The sequence below is a fragment of the Chrysemys picta genome, chromosome 1, assembly GCF_011386835.1.
Source record: "Chrysemys picta bellii isolate R12L10 chromosome 1, ASM1138683v2, whole genome shotgun sequence".
Taxonomy (NCBI): domain Eukaryota; kingdom Metazoa; phylum Chordata; order Testudines; family Emydidae; genus Chrysemys; species Chrysemys picta.
This window is the reverse complement of record NC_088791.1, coordinates 256,601,476-256,614,890: the sequence shown is the minus strand read 5'-3', so window position 1 is coordinate 256,614,890 and position 13,415 is coordinate 256,601,476. Positions and strand designations below refer to the sequence as shown.

The 13,415-nt window shown below is 44.3% G+C and overlaps 1 protein-coding gene across 20 annotated transcripts in view; it reads right to left on the bottom strand.

Annotated features, from left to right (window-relative positions):
* DOCK9 (dedicator of cytokinesis 9) overlaps nucleotides 1-13,415 on the bottom strand; it is a 319,065-nt gene that overhangs the window by 166,696 nt on the left and 138,954 nt on the right. For all 20 annotated transcript variants that reach the window (XR_010600573.1, XM_065592481.1, XM_065592546.1 and 17 more), the window contains exons 8-9: nucleotides 5,754-5,928; nucleotides 4,423-4,490 (exon numbers count right to left, since the gene is read on the bottom strand). Coding sequence is in view for 19 of the 20 variants with exons in the window: in XM_065592481.1 (XP_065448553.1) it covers nucleotides 4,423-4,490; nucleotides 5,754-5,928 (243 nt within the window). In the remaining variant the exon portion in view is untranslated. The remainder of the gene's footprint in view (nucleotides 1-4,422; nucleotides 4,491-5,753; nucleotides 5,929-13,415) is intronic.

Below are 13,415 nucleotides of genomic sequence, written 5' to 3'. Positions count from 1 at the left end.
AAGCCTGACTTAATTTAAACAGTAAGGATCTACTGATGCCACTCAAGGACTGTGTTAACATTATGACTGGTAAACAAGAGGAGCAGAAATCAATGAACCAAAATTGAAGTGTTGGAAATTAGACCTAACCATGGACAAAAAATGAGAGAGGATGGGACTATTCCACCTATCACCTTTTTTGGGGCCCTTTAAAAAAAAAAAAAAAAAAAAAGACTTTGGGGAGGAGAAAAAAATGTTTACCATCTCTGTGACTGTGGGAAAAAACCCGTTGGTGTGACACCAGACCTTGATACTCCAGTGGGGAAGCTTGACTTTTATTTACTACACCAGTGAGGAACCCAGCTTGATACATGTGAGATCCTGCTCTCTTTTCCCGTCCCACATGTGCTCCTTTCTGTCCCTGCCTTCCCCATCTTACTCCTGTCCTCCCTCTCTTGGCTTTTCACTTGATCTTGAACTGTACTGTGTGGCACCAGCACAATGAGACGAGACTGCCTATCCAGCTCTGCTCAGCCTGAAAAGGACCAGTAAACGAGAGTGACCTGACTAGACTAACTACATGATGTCACTGGCCAGGGACGTGAGCTGGGGTCTAGAGAAACAGCTGTCATGGCCAACCTACCAGCCCAAAGCATCTGTCCATGACTGACCAACCATTCTATATTCTGAGAATATCAACAAAAGGTGTATTTCCCTCATATTTACTATCCTATCTTTTCTCTCCCTACTGTATCTGTTTTGTCTAAAGCAGGAAAGTGATTATCATTCCCAACTCGGGTCTGGGAAAGGTAATCAGCGTGTCAGAGCTGGTCATAGGTTTTACCCCCACTTTGGATTTCAGAGTACAGATATGAGGACCTGCATGTGAACCCCTAAACTGAATTACCAGTTTAGATCTGGTTTTGCTGCCACCACTCCCAAGTTCTAACTCCTTTCCCTGGGTAGCCTTGAGAGACGACTTTACCAATTTTCTGGTGAACACCGATCCAAACCCTTGGATCTTAACACAAGGAGAATTTAACCATCCTCCCTCCTTTCCCCCACCAATTCCTGGTGAGTCCAGATCCAATTCCCTTGGATCTTAACACAAGGAAAAATTAATCAGGTTCTTAAAAATAAGACTTTTAATTAAAGAAAAGAAAGGTAAAAGAAACTCTCTGGGAGATAGCATACAAGCTGATCTCACAGACAACAGATTTAAAACACAGAGGATGTTTCCCTGGGCAAAAACTTAGTTAAACAAAAAATACCCAGTTTGACTATTCCCTAATGCCCAAGACAAGTTACAAAGAAAATAAACAAACCTATTTATTCCCTTCACTAATACTTACTACTTGATAAGAGGCTGAATTTTGGAGCTTTCCCACTCCGGTTAAAACTGAAAACTAAACAAAGGAAACTTTCCCTTTTTTTTTTTTTGAAACATCTTATCCCCCCATTGGTTCTCTGGTTAGGTGTCAGCTAGGCTAGGTGAACTTCTTAATCCTTTACAGGTAAAAGAGACATTAACCCTTAACTATTTGTTTATGACAGAGCTAAATAAAAGGTGGAACAGATTGTTAAATGTAAACGGTTAACACATGTTTCAAGACACCATTCAAGGTGAAGTGGGAAGTTAACACCTCTGCAGTCATAGGTTAAAGGTGGGTTAGTGATTACAGATTGTCATAATGAGCCATAAATCCATTGTCTTTATTGAGTCCATGATTTTTACTGCTTCAAAAAGAACCTGACACAGAACTAACGTGGAGATCTAGAAGAATTATTTCACCAACTCTGCCTCAAAGAATTCTCTCGTAACAAAGATGATACCACCACAACTCCCACATCCCCACTGACAATCAGAAGAAAAAAGAATCATCTGACTGCACCCCCCACAGTGGACAAAACCACATACTTGATCATTACATTGATTGCTTCAGGAAAAAAATTGTCTGAAATCCTTAAACAACATCCATGACAATCTCTCTAACATTGAGAGGACTGCTATACATTCGCTGAAATCCAACCACCCAATAATGATTACATCAGCAGACAAAGTGGGCGCCATTGTGGTCCTCAGCCGTGATGACTCCATCAACAAGGCCAACTGACAACTCTCCAACACCACCTACTATGAAGAACTCAAAGCAGACACCACACTTAAGAATTTAAGAATATAATCAAATCCTTCCTGAAACAACCCCAACAGAAACTCTGCAACTTCATCCCCCATGAAACCATCCCTACGACCTTCTACATGCTTCCCAATACACACAAACAAAGGAACCCAGGCAGATCCATCAGATCTCACCATGGCACTCTTACTGACGGAATGTCGTGACTCCTAGAAATCATCCTCAAACCACTCACCACACAAAGGACCAGTTTCCTCCAGAAACTCCACATCATTAATAACCTCCCTCAGAATACCGTACTTGCCACCATGGATGTCAATGACCTCCCTACACACTAACATCCCTCATGACAGCATCGCAGCCCACTTCAAATATCCACAAGACAATGGAAAACCACTAAATTATCCACCCCAAACATACTGCCAAATTCAGCCATTTCTCCTCACCAACAACAACTCTACCTTCAACAACAAACACTTTGTCCAAACCATGGGAACAAACGTGGGTACTAGTATGGCTCCCCAATATGCCAGCCTCTTGATGGGTGATCTCAAGGAAGAATTTCTGGACAAATGCACCACAAAACCAATCAATCATATACCTGAAATACAGTGATAAATTTTTTGTCCTCTATACAGATGACCTAAACTCCCTTACAGACTTCCACCACAACTTTAACCACTACCATGCATCCATCAAACTCTCTCTAGAACACTCCCACGCTAGCACCAACTTCCGGGACACCATGATCAGCTTCAACAATGGAACTCTACAGACAACTATATACAAGAAACCCCGGGATCACCACACCTAATTTCAGAGATCCAGTAACCACCCCAAACTTACCAAGCAATTTGTTGTCCACAACCAGACACTCAGATGATATAAAATATGCTCTGAGGAGAAGGTCCAGCATATACACCTTAACATATTTTAAACTCTCTTCACCAAACAAGGATACTCCCCCAGAGAAGTGGATTACATCATGGAATGGGCCACATAAATACCCCGAGAGAACCTCCAACCACACATCACTGGTTCTCATCTTCCACCACACCGGGTTTCATTAAACAATTACCATCCACACTCGATGGGGATCGCATCCTAAAGAAAATATTTCCTGAATCCCCTCTTCTGGCCTTCAAATAACCTCCCAATCTCTCCAAGCTCATCATCAGAAGCAAGCTCCCCATAGTCCAGGACCCACCAACTCAAAGAGGCACCAGACCCTGCCACAAACACATGCAAAACCTGCAGACATATCTCCACTGCTATGATGATCAGTAACCCACTCCAACAGTCCTTTCAAGATCCATACATACTACACATGCCTCACATGTGGTGTACCTCCTTTCAGTGCATCAAATGCCCCAATAGCAACAATATGGGTGAAACCAATCACTACTCTCTCAAATGAACTCACACAGAAAAATGATAAAAGACAAACTCCATATCACCGATGGGGCGAATGTTTCCACAAAACAATCACTCCATATCTGACCTCTCAATCCTCACCCTCAAAGGAAATCTGCACAAGGCCTTCAAAAGATGAGCCTGGGAGCTTAAATTTATAACTTTGTAGGCACTAAAAATCATGGACTCAATAAAGACAGTAGATTTATGGCTTATTATAACAATCTATAATCCACTAACCCTTCTTCGTCCTGCAATTTCAGAGGTGCTAACTCCCCATTTCACCTTAAATAGTCTCTTACGACGTTAGCTTCTTATACTAAATCTGTATTGCAGTTTAGCTGTAACCTTGTATTTTAGTTGTCTCTCCTTCACCAACAGAAGTCGGTCCAATAAAAGATATTACCTCACCTACCATACCTTTCTCCAATAGTCTATCAATTTGAGTTTCAAAACTCTTTGTGTGATTTTGATTCTTTTCCTTTTGTGTGTTTCAATCAATAAATTTCTAACCTCTGGCATTAATTTTATAGTGGGTTTGCCATGGTATTAAGAAGGTTGAGATCTCTGTATACCAAACTTGAAACAGTGATTAACACATTTAACTCATTGGGGCCATATACTTCATCCAAATTAACACAATAGTATCTATCTAAAGCTTAGGCTACTGGAGACAAAGTCTCACTCTTTTTTTTTTATTACTGTTATTGTTCTAATAAATAAGTGCTTTAAAATATTTGACCATTTTTCACATTATTTGACAATATCTGACCAGTCAATTGACCAATTATTTCTGGACCAAAAGCCCAACCTTGTGCCTCCATAATTATTAAAATGAGATCTCACTTATTTCATTCCAATCACTGATATGAGCTTTAAAGGAATACAGTACCTTGGAAATTTCAGGAAAGTAGCTATCTAAACTGGATAATGAGCTTTCCATTTTGCTTTGTTCATCATCTGCAATTATAAAATTGAAAATTTTAAAATTAAACAGCCATTAACAACTTCAGGAAAATACTTTATTTCCAACAACTAGATGATGACTGTAATTCCTACTTCACCAACAATAATAAATGTTGATATCAACAAAAATAAAGAGCAGACAACTGTGTGCCATTGCCACTTTCTCATTTTGATTCAGTGACTTCTGTGTTCTTTCCTGTTTGTTGGAGGGTGTAAAGCAATTGTTGCAATTCCATAAATGAGTAGTTTGTACCTTCTTTTCCCACATGGACACCAAATCCTTTACCTAACAATACACACAGGGTTCAAGCCTGATTAAAAGAAGGGCTTGTGTACATGGGAAAGTCGCACCAGTGTAATTTTTTTTTTTTTCAGCAGAAACTGTTTGCGTCCATAGATAAGTTGTCTTGTATGTTTATCTTGCTACCTAAATCATAGAAGTCAAACTACTTTCCAATTGACTTAACTATTTTGGAGGGAGATATATCAATGTAAGATCCACGTGGAGGCACTGTCATTCTGATATAACAACATCAATTCAGTTAGTCCTCCCACTGCTATCCCACACTGCACCAGTTCACACCTGAAGTAACGTGTCTAGTGACTTGCACACACTCCACTGTTCCTGGGTCAACTGGACTGGATGGGCCCTCTCCCATGGGCTTAAATGCTGCTTGAAGAGGCCCAAAAAATTCTATTTGTGACTCACATTCATTGCAAATGTATCATCACAACTACACTCAGGCCTCCATGCATAAATGGCATGGTCTACCGAGAACCAACTGAATTATATGATATAGCAGAAGGGATCATGGGAGTTTAACCCTAAGTACCACAATCCTCTGAAAATTAGCAAAAATGCATAGAGCCTAGCAATAGCCCTTGGCAGCCTGGGTTACCCACACAGAGCATAATGCACTTAGATACAGGGCTGTGCTGCATGGATACAATACATCATAAGTGCAGTAGCTTAAACAAGTTCATGCACAGCAGTGCATTATTGATTTAGTTATACCGTTTTAATTAAATCAATATAAACTATACGGGTGCAACTTTCTCATGTAAACAAGGCTGAAATGGCAAAACTCATTAATTTCACGAGGGCAGGCTAAGGCCCATGATCTACAGTATTACAGGAAGCGGAAATGATGAAGGCACTAGCTGCTAAGCATGACAAATCCTTACTTTAGGATTTTACCTACATCGATGTTGCCCAAATAAATTTATTATGCAGCCACTAATAACAATATTATTTACCTTCATGAGATTCTCCATTTCTTTTTTCTTGCATTGCAGCTTCAAAGTTTAGTTGGAGAATTTTGTTTAAAGTAGTTATCCATTCCTCCATTTCCAGTTCACAGTCTGCAGCTAGAAGATAACTACTCTTGTCTTGCATCTTGAGTTCAAAAGCAAAACGTTTCACTTTGTTGTTCTACAATAAAATAAAAAGACCTTTCCACATTAGCCAAGTTTTTCCACCTCCCCCTTCCTATAAAACAGAGCAGGAAACTGTCGTGCATAATGTTTTCTGGGGTTCATCTACGATAAAAAATATATATACTGCAACACAAGTGTAATTTTTTAAAAAGTGATGCTTCCTTTTTTCTGAGGCTTCATCTTTGGAAAGATTTTTATAGAATAGTGACAGCCTAAACCAGTGGTGGGCAACCTGCCGCCCGCAAGCCACCCGCGGCCCGTCAGGATAATCCGCTAGCGGGCCGCCTGACCGTTTGTTTACATTTGCACGGCCGCCTGCAGCTCCCAGTAGCCGCAGTTCGCCGTTCCTGGCCAATGGGACCTGCGTAAGCAGCGTGGGCGGCAGGGACATGTTGGCTGCTGCTTCCCACAGCTCCCATTGGCAGGGAACAGCGAACCGCAGCCAGTGGGAGCTGCGGGCGGCCGTGCAAATGTAAACAAACTGTCAGGCGGCCCGCTAGCGGATTATCCTGACGGGCCACGGGTGTCTTGCCCACGGCAGGTTGCCCACCACTGGTCTAAACACTGAAAGCAACTTAATTTACCTATGCTTTTGTTTCCTACCATCGCCCTATTGGCGATTACAAACTAAAAGCAAATACAATGTGCAAATAGGTAGCACTAAAAATCTCAGTCTACAGGTATTTATTTCAATTGCGTGAGTGTCTTCAGTAATAAAATTCTTATAGTAAAAGTTCCCACCTGTATGAGTGTCCTTAGATCAAAGTTCAGAAGCATGAAACCACGTCGCTAACATTTTAGGTATGAGAGCCCTTGACACACAGGCAAGTAAAGACCAACAGGAATGATCTGTTACAGTCGTAAGTCTACTTTTTGAGTGCCCTCCTTTGGCTGTACTTTTCCATAAGCAATGTGTTATGGAATTAGTCCTGCTTCCTCACTTCCCCAATCAACACAGTCACCATGTTCTGTAATTATAATCAAGACTTCATATACTCCGTGGCCAGCTTCACCTGAATTCTGCAAAAACAGCCTTGGATTCTCTGGTGCAGCGAATTGGAAATTCTGTGGTTGCTTAATTTTAATTAAAAATTTACATTTGATGAATTAAACATGACTATAAGTAATACAATTACTACAGTAGCCTTGTTTTATATTTTTATATTAAATTCAGTGTCCTCACATTTTCAATATATGCCACAGATCTTTATTCCGATCACATAAAGATAGAGTTCTTAGAAAGAGAAGCTAGAGGTTTTGGCAACAGAAAAAGTAAGGAGAAGTAATGTTATTCACTGTACAAGGTAAGTGATTTCTCCTCCTTCTTTAAGCAGTGTCCCTATGGGTGGTCCACTTCAGGATGTGTGCGCACCCATGCGCTCTTGATCGAAGAATTTTGACAGCAATGTCCAGAGGCCCACACCTGTGTCCTAGATATCCTTGTTTTCTGGGGAGCTGATCTGCTCAATGAGCAGTGTCTGATGAGAGGTGTCCCATGGGGAAGGAGGTGGGGAAGGGGGCATGGAGAGGCACTGTAATGCTCAGCCCAATCTGACAGTGTCTAAGACCCAGCTGTTGGAGATAATAGAGTCCCAAGCATTGTAAAAGCAAGCCAGGCTATCCCCAAAGGGGTGGGGGAACGACTGGACCAGTGCTCTGGACAGAGGAGTCAAAATGGGTGCTTGCCCTGTGCCAAGGAAGGGCATGTGGCGTCCTCAGCTTGAGCCCAACTGCTTCCTCTTGTGGAATCTATCCCTCTTTGTAGGGTACACTCCCAAGGACCTCAAGGTAGCCCTGGAAATCTTGAAGGAATGCAAAGTGTCATCAGTCTTGTCCAAGAACAAGACTCGGCTATCAAAGGGCAAGTCTTCAATGAATTACTGGACATCCAGAATGATCCCAGATGTTTTGCAACCAGGAAGCCCTCCTCACGGTTATTGACACGGCATAAACCTGGCTGAGGTGTCCACAACATCAAGGGCAGAGTGCAAAGACATTTTGGCCATCAAGCAGCCTTCTTCAACGAACTCCTGGAACTTCTCAAGCGAGGTCTTGGGCAACTGTCCTTGAATTGAGCCATACTGACCAATTAAGAAAATCATACTTGACCAGCAAAGCCTGTTGATTTGCGATCATCATCTGTAAGGACAATGAGGTATAGATCTTCCTGCCTAGAAGATCCACCTGCTTGGAGTTTCTGTCCTTGGAGGTATACTTGAAACTTCCCTGCTGGGCCTTGTTGTTTACCACCGTTATGACCAGAGAATTCGGGGGCAGGTCGGAAAAGCACCCCTCAAATCCCTGCATGGGAACAAAGTAGCGCTTTTCCATGCATTTTGCATCCATCGGTACTGAGGCCAGTGTACTTCACAGGGCTCTCACCAGCTCAAAGAGTGCATCATTGATCAGAAGGGCCACTCTCCCAGGAATGGCAAGCTATAAAACATCCACCAGTTTGGGAGTGTTCTCTTGGAGGAACTCTGCTTGGATGCCCAGGGATGCAACTATGCAGTGTAAAAGGTCTTGATATGCCTTAAAGTCCCCTGGAATAGAAGAGGAGGATGAACCAGGCACGGTATCAGCCGGTGATGAGAACGAAGGTCTCAGATGAGCCAAAACCAGCTCTCGCTCCCGCAAAGAAGTCCCCTGGAGTGAGGACAACATCGGCTCTGCGGGGAGGAAGACCGCCTGGGCTTGTGCTCGATCCGAAGCCACCACTATTGACTGAGCAGGTGACTTCAACTTCGAACAAGACCAAAAGCAGGAACTCCACCAACAACAAGCGTCCCACTGAGTCCAAGGCCACTCTTATAGGTATGGCATTGGTGGCCAATAGGGGTTGGGCCAGGTACCTCCATCCTGGTCAGAGGGCACACACCAACCTTGGGAACCACACTGGTCCACTGGCGGCCCCCAAAGCTCATCGGGTGATGTGGAGCGGGAAGATGACAACTCCAACTCAGAATCAGAGCCCTAGGATCTCGGTGACATGGGCGGCGCAACACCTGACGGAGCCAATAGGTGGTCTGATTAATCCATCAGCCAGAACAAAGAGGGAATCGGCACCCCCAATGAAAGCAGAATGTCAGTATTGAGCATGCCTGTGCCATGGGAAGCATCAGTCCCATCACAAATAGTGGTACCAGAGCGCCCAAACGTGTTGATGTCGAAACTGGTGAGCTGCCATGGGAGCAATTGCGCCATCGAATGCAGCAGCCTGAAGAGAGTCCCAGTGCTGAGGTCCCCTGCACTGATTCCAGTACCAGCTCCATCTTCACTAGGGGAAAGGGAGTATCTAAATGTGGTGCCGACAGACACAAAGGTTCAGCGGCTCACTCCACTGGGGTGGGGTGGAGCATAGGTGCAGGCCTGGGAAAGTGCTGGACCAACGATGAGGTTGGGACTTAAAGGCAGAGGAAGTCTGCAGATGCCTGGTACACCGACAACATGGACACAGTCTGTACTCAGCATCTCCCACATTGGTACTGGACTCAATGGATGCCCAGAGGCTGGACCTGGAGTCAACAGTATGGGGTTTCTGCCCTTCCCATTTGGTACCAAGAAAGAGTCAGAGGTATCCAGGCCATCCCACACGCAAGAACCAGACTTGTGCTGGTCCGCACTTTTCCTGGGGGAGAGGAGTCGCCCCGTGACCTGGAGCGATCCCAATTGGTCTTATGAGACCTCTTCTTTGGCGCCGATCATGGAGAATGGCTCCCCCGCCTCTTTGATGAAGTGCTTGCCCTGGAACAAGAGGCAGCAGGAGCGTCCAAACCCAAAGGCGATCTTCAGCCCAAGGTTTGCCTCAGTACACCGCAGCAAGTGCTGCTTGTGGTGAAGGTCCTGTGCCACCTGAGTCTGCTTTTTAAACAATTTACAAATTGAACAGTGCTCTTTAAGGCGGGCCTTGCTGAAACAAAGCAAGCACCACTTGCGAGAGTTGCTGTTGGGAACTACCCTTCCACATGAAGGACAGTGTTTAAACCCCGGTGAGAATATCACTGGGGAACACTATCAACTAATATTATCTAATTCTAACTTACTAAATACTATAAACTAGGCTAAGACTAAATGCGAGGCTGAGAGACTACAATCACACTACAAACACAGCTCTGACTCCAGCCATGTGCAGTGAGAAGAAACTGAGGGGAGTCAGGGCGGTGCCACCTCATATAGCTGGGGAAGGGCCACAGCCACAAGCGTCACCCCTCTACGGGTACTACTAGACAAAAATCTCCAGTTCCGGCACATTGGGCATGCACACATCTAAGTGGAACACCCGTCTGCATCTACTCGAAGAACCACCTATTCTTCTTCAAGTAGCGTCCCTATGGGGCACCACTTCAGGAGATTCATGAGCAGTACCTCAATTATGGAGGAGAGCGCCAAGGAGACCAATCTGGTACAGACCATAGAACAGCATCAGTTCTGGAAACAGGCTCAAGAGTGTAGTGCTAGGAAAATGTGTGCACTGAAGACCAGGTGGCTGCTCAGCAGATGACAGAGATAGGTGGGTTTTTCAGTTAGGTCACAGAGTTATATTGAGCCCTAATGGAAGCTTAATAACATGTTAAGCTGCATCCCAAAACCCACTTAGACAGTCTTTGGGTTGAGATAGAGTGTCCTTTCTTTCATTCTGCTATCAAGATGAAAAGCAACAGGTAAATCCTAAAGGGCTTACCTCTATTAAGGTAAAATATGAGACCTCTTCTTACATTCACTCTATGGAAGCTCACAGCTCCTCTTGAAGAGTGAGACTTGGGATAATATACCAGTAGGTGAATCTCCTGATTAATGTGGAACTCCGAAGAAACTAAGTAAGTGAGGATGCGGCTGAATGTCATATTGTATCCAATAGAACACAATGTATGGTGTATCCGAAGAAGTGGGCTGTAGTCCACAAAAGCTTATGCTCTAATAAATTTGTTAATCTCTAAGGTGCCACAAGTACTCCTGTTCTTTCTGCGGATACAGACTAACACGGCTGCTACTCTGAAATGTATGGTGGGGTCAGCCATCAGGAATCCTAGTTCCCCATACCTTCCTGACTGAGGCGATGGCTGTGAAGAAGGATGTCTTGAGGGGCAAATGAAGGAGGAAACATCTCTCTGTAAATTCAACAAGAGTTACCTCAGCTTATTAAGAACTATGTTGAGGTCCCATAGTGGAGTAGGTTCCTTGACAGGAGGAGAAAGGATGAACAGACCCTTAATAAACCTTGCAGTGGTCAAGTGAGTAAAGACTGAAAACCGCTCGATGGTGGGGTAGAGGGGGAAGCTGTGATGGTAACCAGGTGAACCTTAATTAAAATCAGTGATAATCCTGTGCTTCTTAAATTTAGCAGGTAATCGAGAATGTAAGCCAGACAAGACCTGAGAGCAGGTAAACATGGGTGGCTGCACCAAACTTGAAAATGTTTCCACTTCTGTAGGTAAGTTTTCCTCTTAGTGAATTCCCTATTATTGAGCAGTTTTGAATGTATCTCTGTAGAGCAGTCTTGTTCTATACTAGGGAGCCATTTAGTAGCCTGGCCTTGAGGTGAAACGTCGAGATGTTGAGGTGAATGATGGATCTTGACTCTGTCCTTAGTGAGATCTGCTGTCAGGGAAAGGCAAGGAGGTGGTTGCTGAGATATGCAAACCAGCTAGGAACCATACCTGACTTGGCCATGATGGTGATATGAGGATGGCTACAAATTTCTCCTGTTTCAACTTGTTCAAGACTTTGAGCTGTAATGGCATCAGATGATAAGAGTATAGTAATATGCAAGGTCAAGGGATCACTAGAGCATCTCCTGTTGAGTTGCTGCCATGCCCTCCCCTCAAACTGAAACATCTGCACTTCACATTGAATGGTATTGTGAAGAGATTTATCTCGGGATGACTCCAGACAAGACATATCCTTCAGACTACTGTGTTGTTGAGCTCTCACTTGTTGTTGAAGCGTAAATGCCTGTTGAAAGAATCCACCACAGCGTCCTCCAGTCCTGATAGGTAAACCACTGAAATCTGTATGAAGTGTGATACGGAATTGGAACATTAGAAATATGATCTTACTCCTCCTTGTTGATTGATATAATACATTGTTGCTCTGTTCCATCATTATTTGGATTGGATTGCCCCTAATGTGGGGTAGGAAGAGCTGGTAAACAAACTGCTCTGAGTTCGAATATGTTGATATGGAAGGCTGCCTCCTGGGGGGTCCATTTGCTCTGAGCTGTGAAAGTCACATCTCAGCCTAGCAGGGAGACATCTACAGTAATGATCCTCGTGGGAGGAGGCTCTAAGAATGGAACTCCCATGTATACTTTTTGTGGATCTTCCCAGCAATTTAGAGTATCGAAGCCCCAATGAAATATCAACACCTGCTTGGATAGAATGTGCTTGTTGAGGGTGTAGATAGTTCTTAGTCAGGCTTGAAGACATCAGAAGTGTAGTCTCGCTAAGGGTGTCAGAAACGTAGGGGCTGCCATATGGCCCAGGAGTTGCAGACAAGCCCATGCTGTGGTTTGCAGGCTCTGGTGTATTGCTGAAATGAGGCTGGACATTTGGCAAACCTACCATGGGCAAGTATTCTCCAGCAATGGAGGAGTCCAGAGTGGTCCCGATGACGTCTAGCTGTTAAGTGGGTGTGGGTACAGATTTTTCTGCGTTGAGCCAGAAGCCTAAGGAGTCAAACAAGGATGGGTCCTTGGTAGTTGCTATCTGTACCTTGAGAAATTAGCCACCTTTCAGGAGCCAATTGACCAGGTATGGAAATTGGGGATTGGGAGAAACCTGATGTGGTGTGATTTGGGGGTTATATAACCTTTTATCACAAAGTTCAGTTTGTCTGGGTGGCAAAATAGGCGGGAGAGTCTAAGTGGAGTATCTGTGATTCCATGGTAAAACTGGTATAGTGATTTAGGATTCATATTTGTTACTGGCTTGGTGAAATCTAATAATAGAATATACCACCAGTTTGGGGTGCTGACGTGATCGCCACCAAAAAGATTACCTTCATGGAGAGATGGGTGAGAGAGCAGGTTGCGAGGGCTTCAAATGGTGGCTTAGTGAGGGTGGAGAGGATGAGATTTAGGCCCCAAAAGAGGGTAGGCTTCCATTTGTATGGGAGAGGGTTGAGAAGGCCGCAAAGGAAGCGGGCAATAGTCAGATGAGCGAAGACAGAAAACCCATCCACAGGGGGAAGGAAGGCACTGAGTTCTGCCAGGTGGATGTGGATGGAGGAGTGGGTGAGGCTCGACTGTCGAAGGTGAAGGAGGTAGTCCAGGAGGATGGGAATGGAGACGGAGTCCAGAGGGTAGAGGTGGCAATGCGTCCAGGTGCTGAAGTGTCGCCATTTAGCTTGGTAGCAGTCTCTAGCCGACTGCCATCTGCTGTGAATGAGGATGTTGTGCATGGGGGGGAAGCATGCCCTGTCTACATGCAAGCCCCATCCAAATAGCAGGACGTGGAGTGGAGTGGGCCAGGGTTGGGGTGCTGC